Source organism: Cryptomeria japonica, chromosome 10 (genome assembly GCF_030272615.1).
Source record: "Cryptomeria japonica chromosome 10, Sugi_1.0, whole genome shotgun sequence".
NCBI lineage: Eukaryota > Viridiplantae > Streptophyta > Pinopsida > Cupressales > Cupressaceae > Cryptomeria > Cryptomeria japonica.
In genome coordinates, this window is record NC_081414.1 from 703,019,759 (window position 1) to 703,032,197 (window position 12,439).

The following is a 12,439-nucleotide window of genomic DNA, read 5'->3' on the forward strand; positions in this document are numbered from 1 at the left end:
TGAGATGTGATGCGACCTTGATTAGGAGGAACATTTGTGTTATTTTGAGGTGGAGGATTTTGTTCTGCAAACCGAACCACAGGTTGTGCATTTTGGATAGTTCGAGCATCCACAACCCCATCGTTGACGATATTCTTATTCTTGTTCCAGAAGTTTGGTTTATCACTATTGAATCGCGGGCGAGGACCATCTTTTGGTTCATTAAAGATTTTGATGAGTCCTTTCTTGATGAGTGCCCTTTCACATTTTATACCTTTGGTGATCATATCGTTAAAGGAGTCTGTGTCTTTGACATCCAGGTGAAATTCCATTTCTTCGTTTAAGTTGGAAATGAAAATTTCCACTAGTTCTCGTTCAGGTAACTGAAGAGAACGTCTGCTAGACATTTGGCGCCATCGTTGCAGGAATACTGAGAATAGTTCACCTGGTTTTTGTTTGGTATTGCATAGATCAGCCATGGTGATGTCACGTTCAATGTTATAAGAGTAATGAGATAGGAACTTCTGGATGAGTTCCTCAAATGTTCTAATGCCTCCTGGAAGTCGGGAAAACCATGATGTGGTTGTTCCTCCCAAGCTTTGGGGAAAAAGGCGCATTAAGTATGTGTCTTCATATGCAACTTCGAGACAAGCGGAATGAAATTCTCGGACATGATCGCGGGGATCTCCCTTTCCTCTATATTTTTCGAATTTTGGTGTTTCGAACCCGCGTGGAAAGGGTGGCATATAAAGATTCCTATCAAACGGATAGGGACAGATGTCGTTAAGTGAGAATTGATTGGTCTTAACACCACTATGAAGTTGTTGGGCGAGATTCTCAACTTGTTGCCGCAACATCTCCATTTCATTAGGAGGAGGAGGTGGTGGGTTACCTCGAGGGATGTTATATCTGATGGGATCTCTACGCCTTTCCTCCTCATGGCGACTTTGTCTTTCTGATGCTTTTCTTAATTGGGCAAGATCAAAGTCAGAGGGGATTTTGGCTCCTTCTTGAGCGAGTCTTAAAAAGTGAGCATCCGCATTGCTCCTTAGTATTTCATCAAATAATCTGTTAAAATGAGGATTATGCTGAACCCTTTCGATTGTTGAAGGAGTGGGAGTACTTGGGTTTTCGTCATTCCCATTTCCTCCAAGTGCCTCTTGAAATTCATTGAGGTTGTCCTCTTCTTCCTCAATTTCTATTTCTCGTTGCCTTGATCGCGATCGGGTTTGAGCCATTTTGTTTACAAGTTTGTTTTTGAAGTTGATTGAAGATGATGATGAGTTGTTCGATGAAAGATGGATGATTAGTGGATTGTAGATCTCTAGCACTCTAAAGGTAAATGTAACCAGAATTCCTTCTTTGATTTGCTTGTTTGTTTGATAAGTTTGGATGTGATAAGGTGCAGAGAAATCTGAGATGTGTTACAGATTTAACTACCTAGCAATGAGAGGATTCACTCATGAACTAGTTTTAACCTGTGTAGATGTGTCTCTTAGGATGAGCTTATCCTAGATGTAGAAACAATCTAAAAAGTGATGTGATGTGTTTTGATTTCAAGCAATATCTAAAAAAGAATCTTGGGACAAGAACCTCTTAATGTTTTGAGAGTTGGGATGGATTGATGATGAAGTGATGATGTATGAGTGAGATGATGGATGTTTTTGTTTTCAACTTCAATAAAAACTCTGTGTCACAGATGGGACAAACTCTACCTCTTCCCTTTCAGGCGTTGGTGGCACTTCTCGAGCTGTGTTGTAGGTGATACAGATGTTTGGGAAGAAGTTGGGATTAATCTTTCCTCCTTGATTTTTGTGATAACTCAAAGCTCTATATTGCATAAAAGCTCTGTGGTTCAGTGATTCTGAATCAAACTCGTTTGTTTTACCTTGAAGATATAGACGCATGCGATGTAGAAAGACTCTATGTGAGACAAAAATTTGTCTATTGAGATAGAAGAATTTCCTCCTTTTGATCAAAGCCTTTGAGCTTAATGGTCTCCTTTTCAAGTTGGTATTCTGATGACACTGCTTCTTTCGCAAGATGTGAAGAATGGTCATAAATTTTGTCTCTTTGTTGTTTGTACTTTGTTTTTGGTATTTTTGGTTGTGTTGACAGATGTTGGATGAATACTTTGTTTTTGGGATTGATTTTCTGATTTTTCTTTGACAAGAAAACAAAGCAAGCACACAAACACAAGATTGTAGCCTCAAAGGCACAAATGAGTATGGGTCTAGATCAACCCAATTCTTGGACTTGTTTTTGACCCTTCCTTTAGATGTATTTTAAGGTGTATTTCCAAAGCCTGAAGTCGGCTCAATTTGCTCTAGGTCTGTAAAACGAACACACTTCAAACACTCTTTATCCCTATGGTTAAATGGCCAGTTGTGATAAATTTAGCCCACATCTTGATATTTCTTCGACTTTGGTACTACATACCTTATGAATCCCGCCGTGGCAGGTAAGGATGTGATATACTAAGTCTTGCACGAGCATAACAAATAGATGATCCCTATGATGGGGGAGTCACCACTTTTATCAAGCCACAAGTGACTTTTCAAAAAGCTATGTTTCTACTCAAGGAAATATGTATGGTGAGTATCTTGGGAGCAAAACCATCTATGCTCTTGCACTAAATTATATCTCAAATATCCTCAATCAATAGAACAGGTGGGCTACTACTTAAAGGTGTTTAGTCATGTTCGATGTTTTTGGACATAAGTTCATTCTGCAGTGACTCACTTAAGAGCCTTGTAACTGGTGGTGGGGCCCATTTGTCCTTTCGGCCAGTTACACTGTAGGAACAGCTATACCCAAGGCTACAGCTTTCGCTCACACCTGATTTCTATAGCGGCTCGAAGGATTTACCGCTCAAGGTCGTTCCCAAGAGTGATGTGTCTCTTGGCAGGCCTCTCTTAAAAAGATAAAATTTTGAGTGTTACTAACACTTTTCTCTTGCACCTAGGACCACGAAAGCCAAGGGAGAGGATAGTGTGTGTTAGAAGTAGGACCACTCGACCAACTCTTTGCACAAGTGTGCCAAGCACGAAAAACACTTGTTCTTTTTAATCTGTCATTGCAATGTGATCTAACTATTTGGAGATGTTGCTCCAACAATCATGGTGTTCTTTTTAATTTTCAAAGACAATTGTTTGAGTAAACTAGAATTTGAAATCCTGGTCAACTTAATGAAAAACACGTTTGCATGAAGTAAAATTGCTTTGAAAATGAGACAAGTTGATTGTGAATTTTATTTGCACCAAAAATGGAAGTGTGGATTGTGAGTTTTATCTTGATGCAAGAAATAAAATTTGCCTTGTTGATTTTAAGCACCAAAACGAAGTTTGTTTCCTAACTTGCAAAAAAAATAAAGTTGTTTTTGTATAAGTTTGTGGTTCTTTTTACCTTTGAACAATGAAATTCTTTTTAAGAGCCCCAAACAAATGTGTGATTCTTTTTTAAAAGCCCAAACTTGAAATGTGAAGTTAATTTTAAACCGAAATAAAAAGTGAATTCATTTTTTAAAACCAACTTCAAAAACAAGTTAGTAAAAAATATAAATCTACTCTTTAATCTAATTTAAATCTGCACAAAAGAGAAAAATAGTTAGTAAAATCCGCCTATTTGGTGGGCTTCTACAAGCCTAAATTTTTTTATTTTTTTTTTGGTTTTTTATTTTTTTTGGTTACAAAGTGATTTGTACAACGTTTTGTTACAATAGCGCTAGTTTGCGTTTGAACAGAGGCACTATTTAACACAAACGTATTAAAAGAAAGGGAAAGACAGAGAAGGGAAAAGCACTGAAATAGGGGGAATAGCGCCAAAATAATGCCAAACGCACCAAAACAGTGTCAAAATCGCAACCTGTGTGACATTTTCAACATTCAAACATGTTATTGGTTAAAAAAAAAAAAATTGATCTTTTTGGTGTTTGGATTCACGTCGGGTTCACCAAATGATGCTCTGCAAAAAGGATTAGAAAATCTGTTTGATGGCAACACACACAAGAGCACAAGAAACAAACGTTAGTGTTAGCAACAAAAGATTATCCTAAACAGGCATATCAAGAGAGATATTAAGCATGAAATAGAAAGCATATAAACATAGAATGAAATAGCTAATCAAGATGCTCATAGTTGCTCCTCCCTTGTTCCTCTCCTCTCCAAGTCCCAAATGAGTGTAGCTCTCAGCTTTTAGCACTAGCCATGGATGCCATATGGAGATTCAAGATGGTTGAATATGATAAGCAAATACTATGCAAGAGTAGATAGTGATGCTATGAAAAAGCTCTATGCTAATGCTAGTATAACAACAATACTCTAAAAATGCTTCCTTTTGCTTGAGGAGAAGGGTTCTATTTATAGAAGAAATGGGGAAATGAAGGGTTAAGATTGAATGGTTTAATCAAGGGCCAAGTTTGAAAGTTGGGGATCCATGTGCACAATTGGCACCAATAAAATGGTGACAAGTGTCAACATATGATTGGGTTGAGAGAAGAGGTTGGAGGCATTAAAGGCCTGAGAAGACCTCATGGTTATCTAGAAGGTAAGGGTCAAGTCTAAATTAAGATTACCCATTGGATTAAGAGTTAATCCAAGGATAAACCTTTGTGCAAATGTTTAAGAGATAATCATGGTCAAAGCATTAATGGCCTGATGAGACCTTTGGGTTGGGTAGAGGTTGAGTCAAAACAAATGTTTTAACCATGTGGGAGGGTTTGAGGTAACCATTAATGGTTATTGGAGACTTTGGGGATTAAGTGGTTGAAGGTTGAAAGCTTTCAAAGGTTATCCAAGACTTTGAGGGTTAATTTGTTGAACACACAAAGCATTAATTGCTTTTCAAAGACTTTGGAGTCTTTGAGAAGTGACTCCAATTTGCTTAGGAATGTGACAATATTTAAGGGATGGATTTAGGCTAATTAGGAAGGGTTTAGAAGAATCTAGAAGGGGTTTAGGCATACAAGTGGATTTTGTAGGAAAATGCAAGTGGGAGAAATTTTGGTATTTTCAATTAAAATAAAATCATTTATTTCAATTAAATGGTGTAAGTTGAATTTGGATAAATATTTAAATAAATATTAATTTATTTAAATGAGAAAAAGAAGATAAAGCATTTAAAATGCTTGAAGACTTTGAGGGAAACCATTAAAGGCTTGAAGACTTTAAGGAAAACCATTAAAGTCTTTAAGAAGACTATAGAAGGAAGCCATCAAGTTTGAAGACTTTAAAGCCATCAAGTTTGAATACTTTAAGGGAAACCATTAAAGGTTTCAAGTGGGTGAGGATAAATATGATTTTAAATAAATAATTTATTTAAAATAGTTGTGCAACTTGCTTTTGTAGGAAAATACAAGTGGGTGGAGGATAAAGGTGATTTAAATAAATTATTTATTTAAAATAATTGTGCAACTTGCTTTTGTAGGAAAATACAAGTGGGTGGAGGATAAAGGTGATTTAAATAAATGATTTATTTATTTAAATGTGAGAGGTGGGATTTTGGGGGATTTAAATAAATATTAATTTATTTAAATGTGAGAGGTGGGATTTTGGGGGATTTAAATAAATATTAATTTATTTAAATGTGAGAGGTGGGATTTTGGGGGATTTAAATAAATATTAATTTATTTAAATGTGAGAGAAGATTTAATTAAACAAATATGATTTATTTATTTAATTAATGGTATGAATTTGGTTAAGTGAATTAAATCAAATAAATTGAATAATTTATTTAATTAATAGGAGAAGAGCGTTAAGATGAATTAATTAAATATTAATTTAATTAATTATTAATTGATGGTTAAATAATCAAATAAATACTAAGTATTCATTTAATTAAGTGGACAGATTTATGTGACTACACTTTGAAATACATGTTTATTTTAGATTTCAATTAGACCACAAAGTGTCAACAAAGTGGAAGGGTGAAAATTGCATACCGATGCCAATTACAATTTAGTTTGCTATCAATTTTGATGGAATGACTTAATATGATTACTTAATGGAGCACAACAAACTCTTGTGCTGATTTTGGCTCGTTTTTGGGTCCCCATCCATCATCATTTACTCTTATCTACATGCACTTCCAAATATTAACCCTTATTCTAGCCAAATATACACCTATTTCAACACATTTGGCTTACCATTAGCCCACGTTTCCACATCCCCTAATCCCTACCTCCGACTTTTGCATCTATTATCTCGATTCAATCTTGCAACATGCAAATTTTCTCCTTGATATGAAATTAACTTGGCCCCTAGTTCAAATTTCTAATTCTTAACTTTTGTGGTAGCCATTGGGAGTTGACTTGATGCATGCTTGTGTAACTATTTGTTATGTCTTGGTATATAAAGACATTCATTTGAGCATTTAAATAGATCATAGACCATTCAAACATCCTCAACTATTGCAAGAAGCATTTGTAAGACCATTTATATGTGGAGCATTAAAAAGAATCAACACTTGCATTATATTCACATTGAGGCCAGTGCACACTTGTTTGTTGTTTGCTAACACTTGTTTAAGACTACTAAGTTCATCTTTTAAGCGGTTTGATTGAGGAGTACTTGACCTTCACTATCCAACAATCTTCCCTTGGGTATTTTTAAATACCACTAGTTCTTATATGCCAACAAACATTAGAAAGTAGAACTAGCAAAATACATAGACATCCAAATCAATTTGATGATTTGAAAATAATTATATGCTTCAAACATTTGTGTAGAACATAAAAATGAATGATCATGCCTAACAAAAACCTAATCCACACAAAATTCAATAAATATTAAACAAACACATTGTTTTTAAATATTTAATGAATCAATTCTTTACGACATTAAAATATTTAAATACGTGTATGCTTCTGGATTCGATTGTGGAAATATACTGACATTGATCAAAATATTTTTCATCATTATTTTAATTGTTTTTAATTCATTACATTACTGTAAGTAGTATAAATTAAGTTAATGAGGTTATTTTACTCTGTTCCAATTGTATGGTTAAGAATTTTGGAGGGACATTCATGACTTTTCAACTTATAGATTAATTACTCACACAATTTTTCAATTAATAGATTCTTTGCTCACGTGAGTAATTATTAAAAAATAGAGCTCAACAAACGTGTAGCAACATGAAAATTAGGCTTAAAAAGAAGAGGACAACGTAAAAACTCGTCGTAAAGTCCCGCTACAAGTCCCGCTATTTTACTACATTCACCATTTTACCGCTAATTGTACCGCCATTTCAACGTAGAACGGGCGGCTAAAAGTCCCGCTATTTTACTATAATCACCAATAACTACAGAAACATCATGTCTAAGAACCGCAAACTAATTTCACGCACGTTCATTGCATCAATCCTCACGAAATTGAGAAGAAAACAAATTAAAAGCAAATAACAGAATGAAGATGCCTCTAAATTATCTATTTTGTCGAAAATTTCATATCCCGTCAATCGGACAAAATGAACGGCTCGATTATAATTACAGATGAAAAGGACGGATAGCGATTGCGGTTATTTTAGAGGTCTGCCAAACATGGCAACAAACAATTGGCCCTAACAGAACGGTTGCGCTAAATATTCCTCTGTTAGAAATGTCGGGGCAGCTAAAAGAATAAAGGTGTAGGTAGTGTACTTCAGCAATAATTTTGACACAGCTTTCATTAAGCGTGCCGATCGTTTTCTCGCAGGTTGGGAGTTCAATTCTCAGCAAAGGATTGTAACTCTGTTTTTTACATTCACACATATTCTGTGCAGAAAACGATCGGCAGGCTTCCTTGATACTTTACAGGTAAGATTATTCAATCTGCCTTAGGCGTTCATTTTCTATCCTCTCTGGAAAAAAACCTCATACATTTTTGGAAAGCATTCCAGATTTATAACACACAAATATTTGCAGAAAATGATTTCTGTAAAAACTGGGATATTTGTATTATGATTAGATTTTGGAAAACCGGTGGCAAATATTTACCTGCATCGAAGTTTTAGATAAATTTGGTGATCAGAAATCTTTCGATAAAGCTGATTTTCGAAGAACTGTTAATTTCCGATTTTCTTTCCCGGCATTTCTGTGAAAACTGAAATTTATGTAAATTTGAAGCTCCCGCACTTCAAACTTTAATACGAGAAAGGCATATATGAGAAACTTATCGGAGCTGAATTTTTTTCAGAACTTTCTTTTATAAAGAATTAGACATCTGTTCGTTAATTTCCTTATGCTGATTTTCTTTAGTGAAATTGAAATGCAAATTCGAAGTTCTTGAGCTTTAAATTTTTAGGTAAATGTTTATTCTGAAAATTTTCTTTTCAGGGATCGGTTGCATTGAGGTTTTTCAGGGGTACTGGACCTACAGGCAATTTAAGCGGCAGATCGTATCAGATGTCAAAGCATCAGCGGCTACCGCTCGTTCCGATATCCTCAAATGCTTATCTCAGCCCTGCATTTAACGCTTGCATTGAGCCACTCGATCTTCATCTCCAGGAACTTGATCCAGGGCTTTTGCGCTCTGCAAGAACGGGAAACGAGAATATTTCACCTCATTCAAAATATTACAGCTCTCTGCAGAATCAATTGACAAAAGCAACCTCACCGCTAGCATGCACAGCACATAGCTCGATGATCGTTACCCCCTGGTCTCCTGAACCTCCAGGAGCAAGCCGATCGAATTTGGCAAGTCCTGAAAATTTCGACAAATTATTAAGCTTATCGCCGCCTTCGTGCTTTTCGCCTTCCCGTTATATCACGCCGTTGCAGAAACCAGTGCCGCGTTTCAAGCTGTCAACATTCACCCCCGCACAACTGGAAGAAGATGTTCTTGTAATCGATGGAATTGCGATTAACAAATCATCAACAATTTTTTTCTCTACTCCTGAATCTTGTCGGAAGCAAAAGTCTACCAGCTCCGATTCCTTCGCTAGCGGAAGCACCAGCAGCTCCTCTGGAAAGAGCCTCTACAAGACCGAAATTTGCCGCTCCTGGGAAGAGTACGGAACATGTCGCTACGGCTTAAAATGCCAGGTTAACAGAATAATTTTTTCAACATTTCCTTAAGAATTTATGTAAATTTTTCTGTTATTATTGCGGATTGATCTAAATTTTCTCTATGCAACAAATTTTTTAACACTTCATTGACAATTTATGTGTTCTTTTGTGTTATATTTCCGATTGATCTTAAATTTGTCTCCATGGTAAAATTCCAGCATTTCAATAAATATTTAGATTATTTTTTCGGTTATTATTTCCAATCAGTCTATAATTTGGCGTGGTTTACTGTTATCATTACGATTTGCGCACGGCAAAGCTTTTTGTTGGTTATCATTTCCAATCAGTCTAAAATTTGGCGTGAATTACTGTTGTCATTACAGTTTGCGCACGGCAAAGACGAGCTGCGGACTGCCATTCGCCATCCGAAGTACAAAACCGAGGTAATAATTCCCAAGATTTTATACTTAATGTCGTTAAAGGCGACGGAAGTTTTCTCGAAATTAAGCTCTGAACTGAATTACTCAGATCTGCCGAGCATTCACGGCGACGGGGACATGCCCGTATGGTGCGAGGTGCCGTTTTATTCATCACTTCAGTCTAACGAACAATTACGGTGAGGATTTCAATTTCTCGACAGATCTAGAGGAGATTCTCAACGCTTCGCAGGCTGATTTCGAAGAAATGCTGAGCGCTGTAAGCTTGAATCCGTGCTCGACTGGGAATCGAATCCTGCGCAAGCGCTTGCCGATATTTGAAGAGATCTGTCCGACTTCTCCCCCGCCGGCCGATTAATTTTCTTCTGCCTTAAATCATATTATTAATTTTGTCCGATTCATGATCGATTCTGCTGAGGTGTACATTTTTGGCATAGGAAAATGGCCTTTTCTGTTCTGTTCAGTTCAGGATTTTTTCACCAACATTCAATATGATATGGTGCATGAACAGCTTCCATTAAAAATCATAACCTTCAATCATCAATATTACTGAGGTTTATGGCGAGATCGAGCATAACGACAGGGTTTTTGGTTACCTTGTCATAAAATAACACTTTTTTGGAACTCGGGCTTTTGTGCATACCTAAAAAGTAACTTTACGTAAGGACAATATAAAGTGCACAACAGAACAAGGATTTTGAATTAAATTCTATTGTACAAACAAAATAAATTTTAAGACAAATTTTCAAAATTTTGAGATTATATTTTTTCTTAGGTTCGAAGGATTATCAGTGATAAAAAGTTATTATTTCTTTACATTTTAAGAATAATTTTCTGAAATTATTTGTTTCCTTATATGATGTAGGAAGGCTACTACAATACACAATTGGTTAGGTTTGAAGAATGGTTAGTGATAATAGTTATTATTTATTTTTTAAATATAATATTTTATTGTAAAATATTAATATTTGTAATGATTATATATATATGTGTGTGTGTGGTGTTTATTTTATTAGAGTATTATGATTTTAGTAATGAGTTTATGAATGATATATTTTATATCTAAGATCATAGTTGTAGTTCCACGTTAGACTCAAATCATTTTTACAATTGTGGGTCCGAATAAAATTTTCAAAGTCAAATCCAAATTTTATCTAATCAACTCCATCCTACTAGTTGTGGCCAACCTAACACATATTTGTGTGTTTGATTATTACATTTGTTGACATGCATTCACTCATTTAAAAATATCTAGGAGTTATGAAAGAACTTGTTGTAAACCATTTATGAGAGCATCTTATAGCATACTATCAAAGAATTACATCATCACACATCTCCTTGGTTTGTTGCATGATTACTTGTTGCCTTTGAACCTTTTTGTTAGAGCCATAAAGTTGGTCTAACTAAGGGTTCAACTTAAAGGATAGCTTGACCCTCACAATTTCAAATTTTTTTAAAGATGTTCCTAAACACCATCAGTTCTTATATAGGTTTAAATATTAAAAGATCGAGGAAAAAAAAGAAGTCAATAATTCACTAGACTACTCTCATCAATTACAATTAAAATTCACACATCAAATTCAAGTATACACTCACATACATTAAGTTAACATGTGCATAGGTGAACTAAGGCGATGTACAACCAATTTTTTCAAGCATTAGATAGTCATCCATATAAGCACAAATATTACAATTGTGTGGTGAATAGATTCTAAACATATATAAGGGAGAGGGCCCTATAGTGGAGTGGGGACAAATAACGTGGATGGTAGTTGGACACAATTAATTCAATAATCGAACACAAAAAGTGGCATGTCAATACTTATCCCCAAAAGATTTCAATCAATTCTAAAAAGCAACCAGTTATGTGATGTCACATCAACACACCAATAAACATGACTCAATGCATAATTACAAGTCTTACTTCTTTTCGAGATCATTTTAGACACCTTGGCAAGAAAGGCATGTGATATGGCCATCATATCTGACCATGTGGACTTGAAACCAAATTATTTAAGTAGGAGACTTGACAAGTAGACAACTATACATAATCCAAAGTCATTAAAAATATCTAAGGAATATTTTGGGAGGTGCAAAGCTAGGGTGCTCCACTATAGGGCCCTCTCCCTTAGTTTCACTTTCCCACCTTTGGTATCTAATTAAGTCTTGCAATTTTATTTTCATATATATTTTATATTTATTGTTTCTACTAGAGCATACTATTTAGCTATTAGTTGATTTTTCACAGCTAGTTATGCGTTTTTCCTTAAGTTCACTTAGGAGTGCTTTTTTTAGTTGTGCACCTAGTTTAGCTTTTATGCATCTAGTTTATCTAGAGTTCAACTTTATTTAGCTCCTCATGCTTGCACTTTAGTTCTCCTAAATTTAGCACAATGCTTTATTTATAAGCACCTCATTGTAGAAATCTAATTCATCTTGTAATTTTGTATTCTTTGTTTTTGAGTAATATAGCATTCTTTTGTGCATCTCTCATTTTTGGAAGGTATTTTTGTTTGCCATTTGATCTTGTAGGCTTGTGTTGGAAATTTCAACATGGTATCAGAGTGTGGATTTAGCAAGACCCTTCTCAATTTTTAAGAGTTTCTTTTCTCAAAAGCATTAGAGGGTCCCATATTTGCTTTTTTATGGATCTAGTGATGGGCGATTCTTTTATCAATTTTGAGGAAAAATGAGCATCACTATAGCGCCCACAATGTCAAAAAATCCTAAGATCAACTGTTGGTTTGTCAAAAATTGAGCATTGAAATTTAGGGTTGAATTCACTAGGGCATATTTTACGAGGCGAGTTTTGGAGGAACCTGAAAAATCTAGCTAGTTTGGGGTGAAACGAACATCGACGTCGTGGTCAAAATGCCCAAGAACCCTAAAAATGCCTACCAAATCATCAAAATCAGAGACTGATGAATTTTTTGATATTTTTTTACGGGCACACTTTTTCGTGCAAGTACGAATCTGTACCTACACTTACATCAACACCAACATCACCAAAAAAACATTTAGGTGAAAAAGGCTTTCAAAA

At 35.2% G+C, this 12,439-nt stretch overlaps 1 protein-coding gene across 1 annotated transcript; it reads left to right on the forward strand.

The window, feature by feature from the left end:
- The first annotated feature begins 7,439 nt into the window (after positions 1 to 7,439).
- LOC131078197 (zinc finger protein zfs1) lies at positions 7,440 to 10,161 on the forward strand. The gene is made up of 4 exons (XM_058015857.2): positions 7,440 to 7,771; positions 8,291 to 8,998; positions 9,346 to 9,405; positions 9,491 to 10,161. The coding sequence occupies exons 2-4, from the start codon at positions 8,360 to 8,362 to the stop codon at positions 9,755 to 9,757; spliced, it is 966 nt and encodes a 321-aa protein (XP_057871840.1). The 5' UTR covers positions 7,440 to 7,771; positions 8,291 to 8,359; the 3' UTR covers positions 9,758 to 10,161.
- The last annotated feature ends 2,278 nt before the right edge of the window (positions 10,162 to 12,439 follow it).

Excerpts from the sequence above, each read along its gene's own strand:
- LOC131078197 (XM_058015857.2), top strand. The coding sequence starts at position 8,360 with ATGTCAAAGCATCAGCGGCTACCGCTCGTTCCGATATCCTCAAATGCT. Across the intron at positions 8,999-9,345 it reads GCTACGGCTTAAAATGCCAG|TTTGCGCACGGCAAAGACGA; the intron begins GTTAACAGAATA and ends TTGTCATTACAG. Across the intron at positions 9,406-9,490 it reads ATCCGAAGTACAAAACCGAG|ATCTGCCGAGCATTCACGGC; the intron begins GTAATAATTCCC and ends TGAATTACTCAG.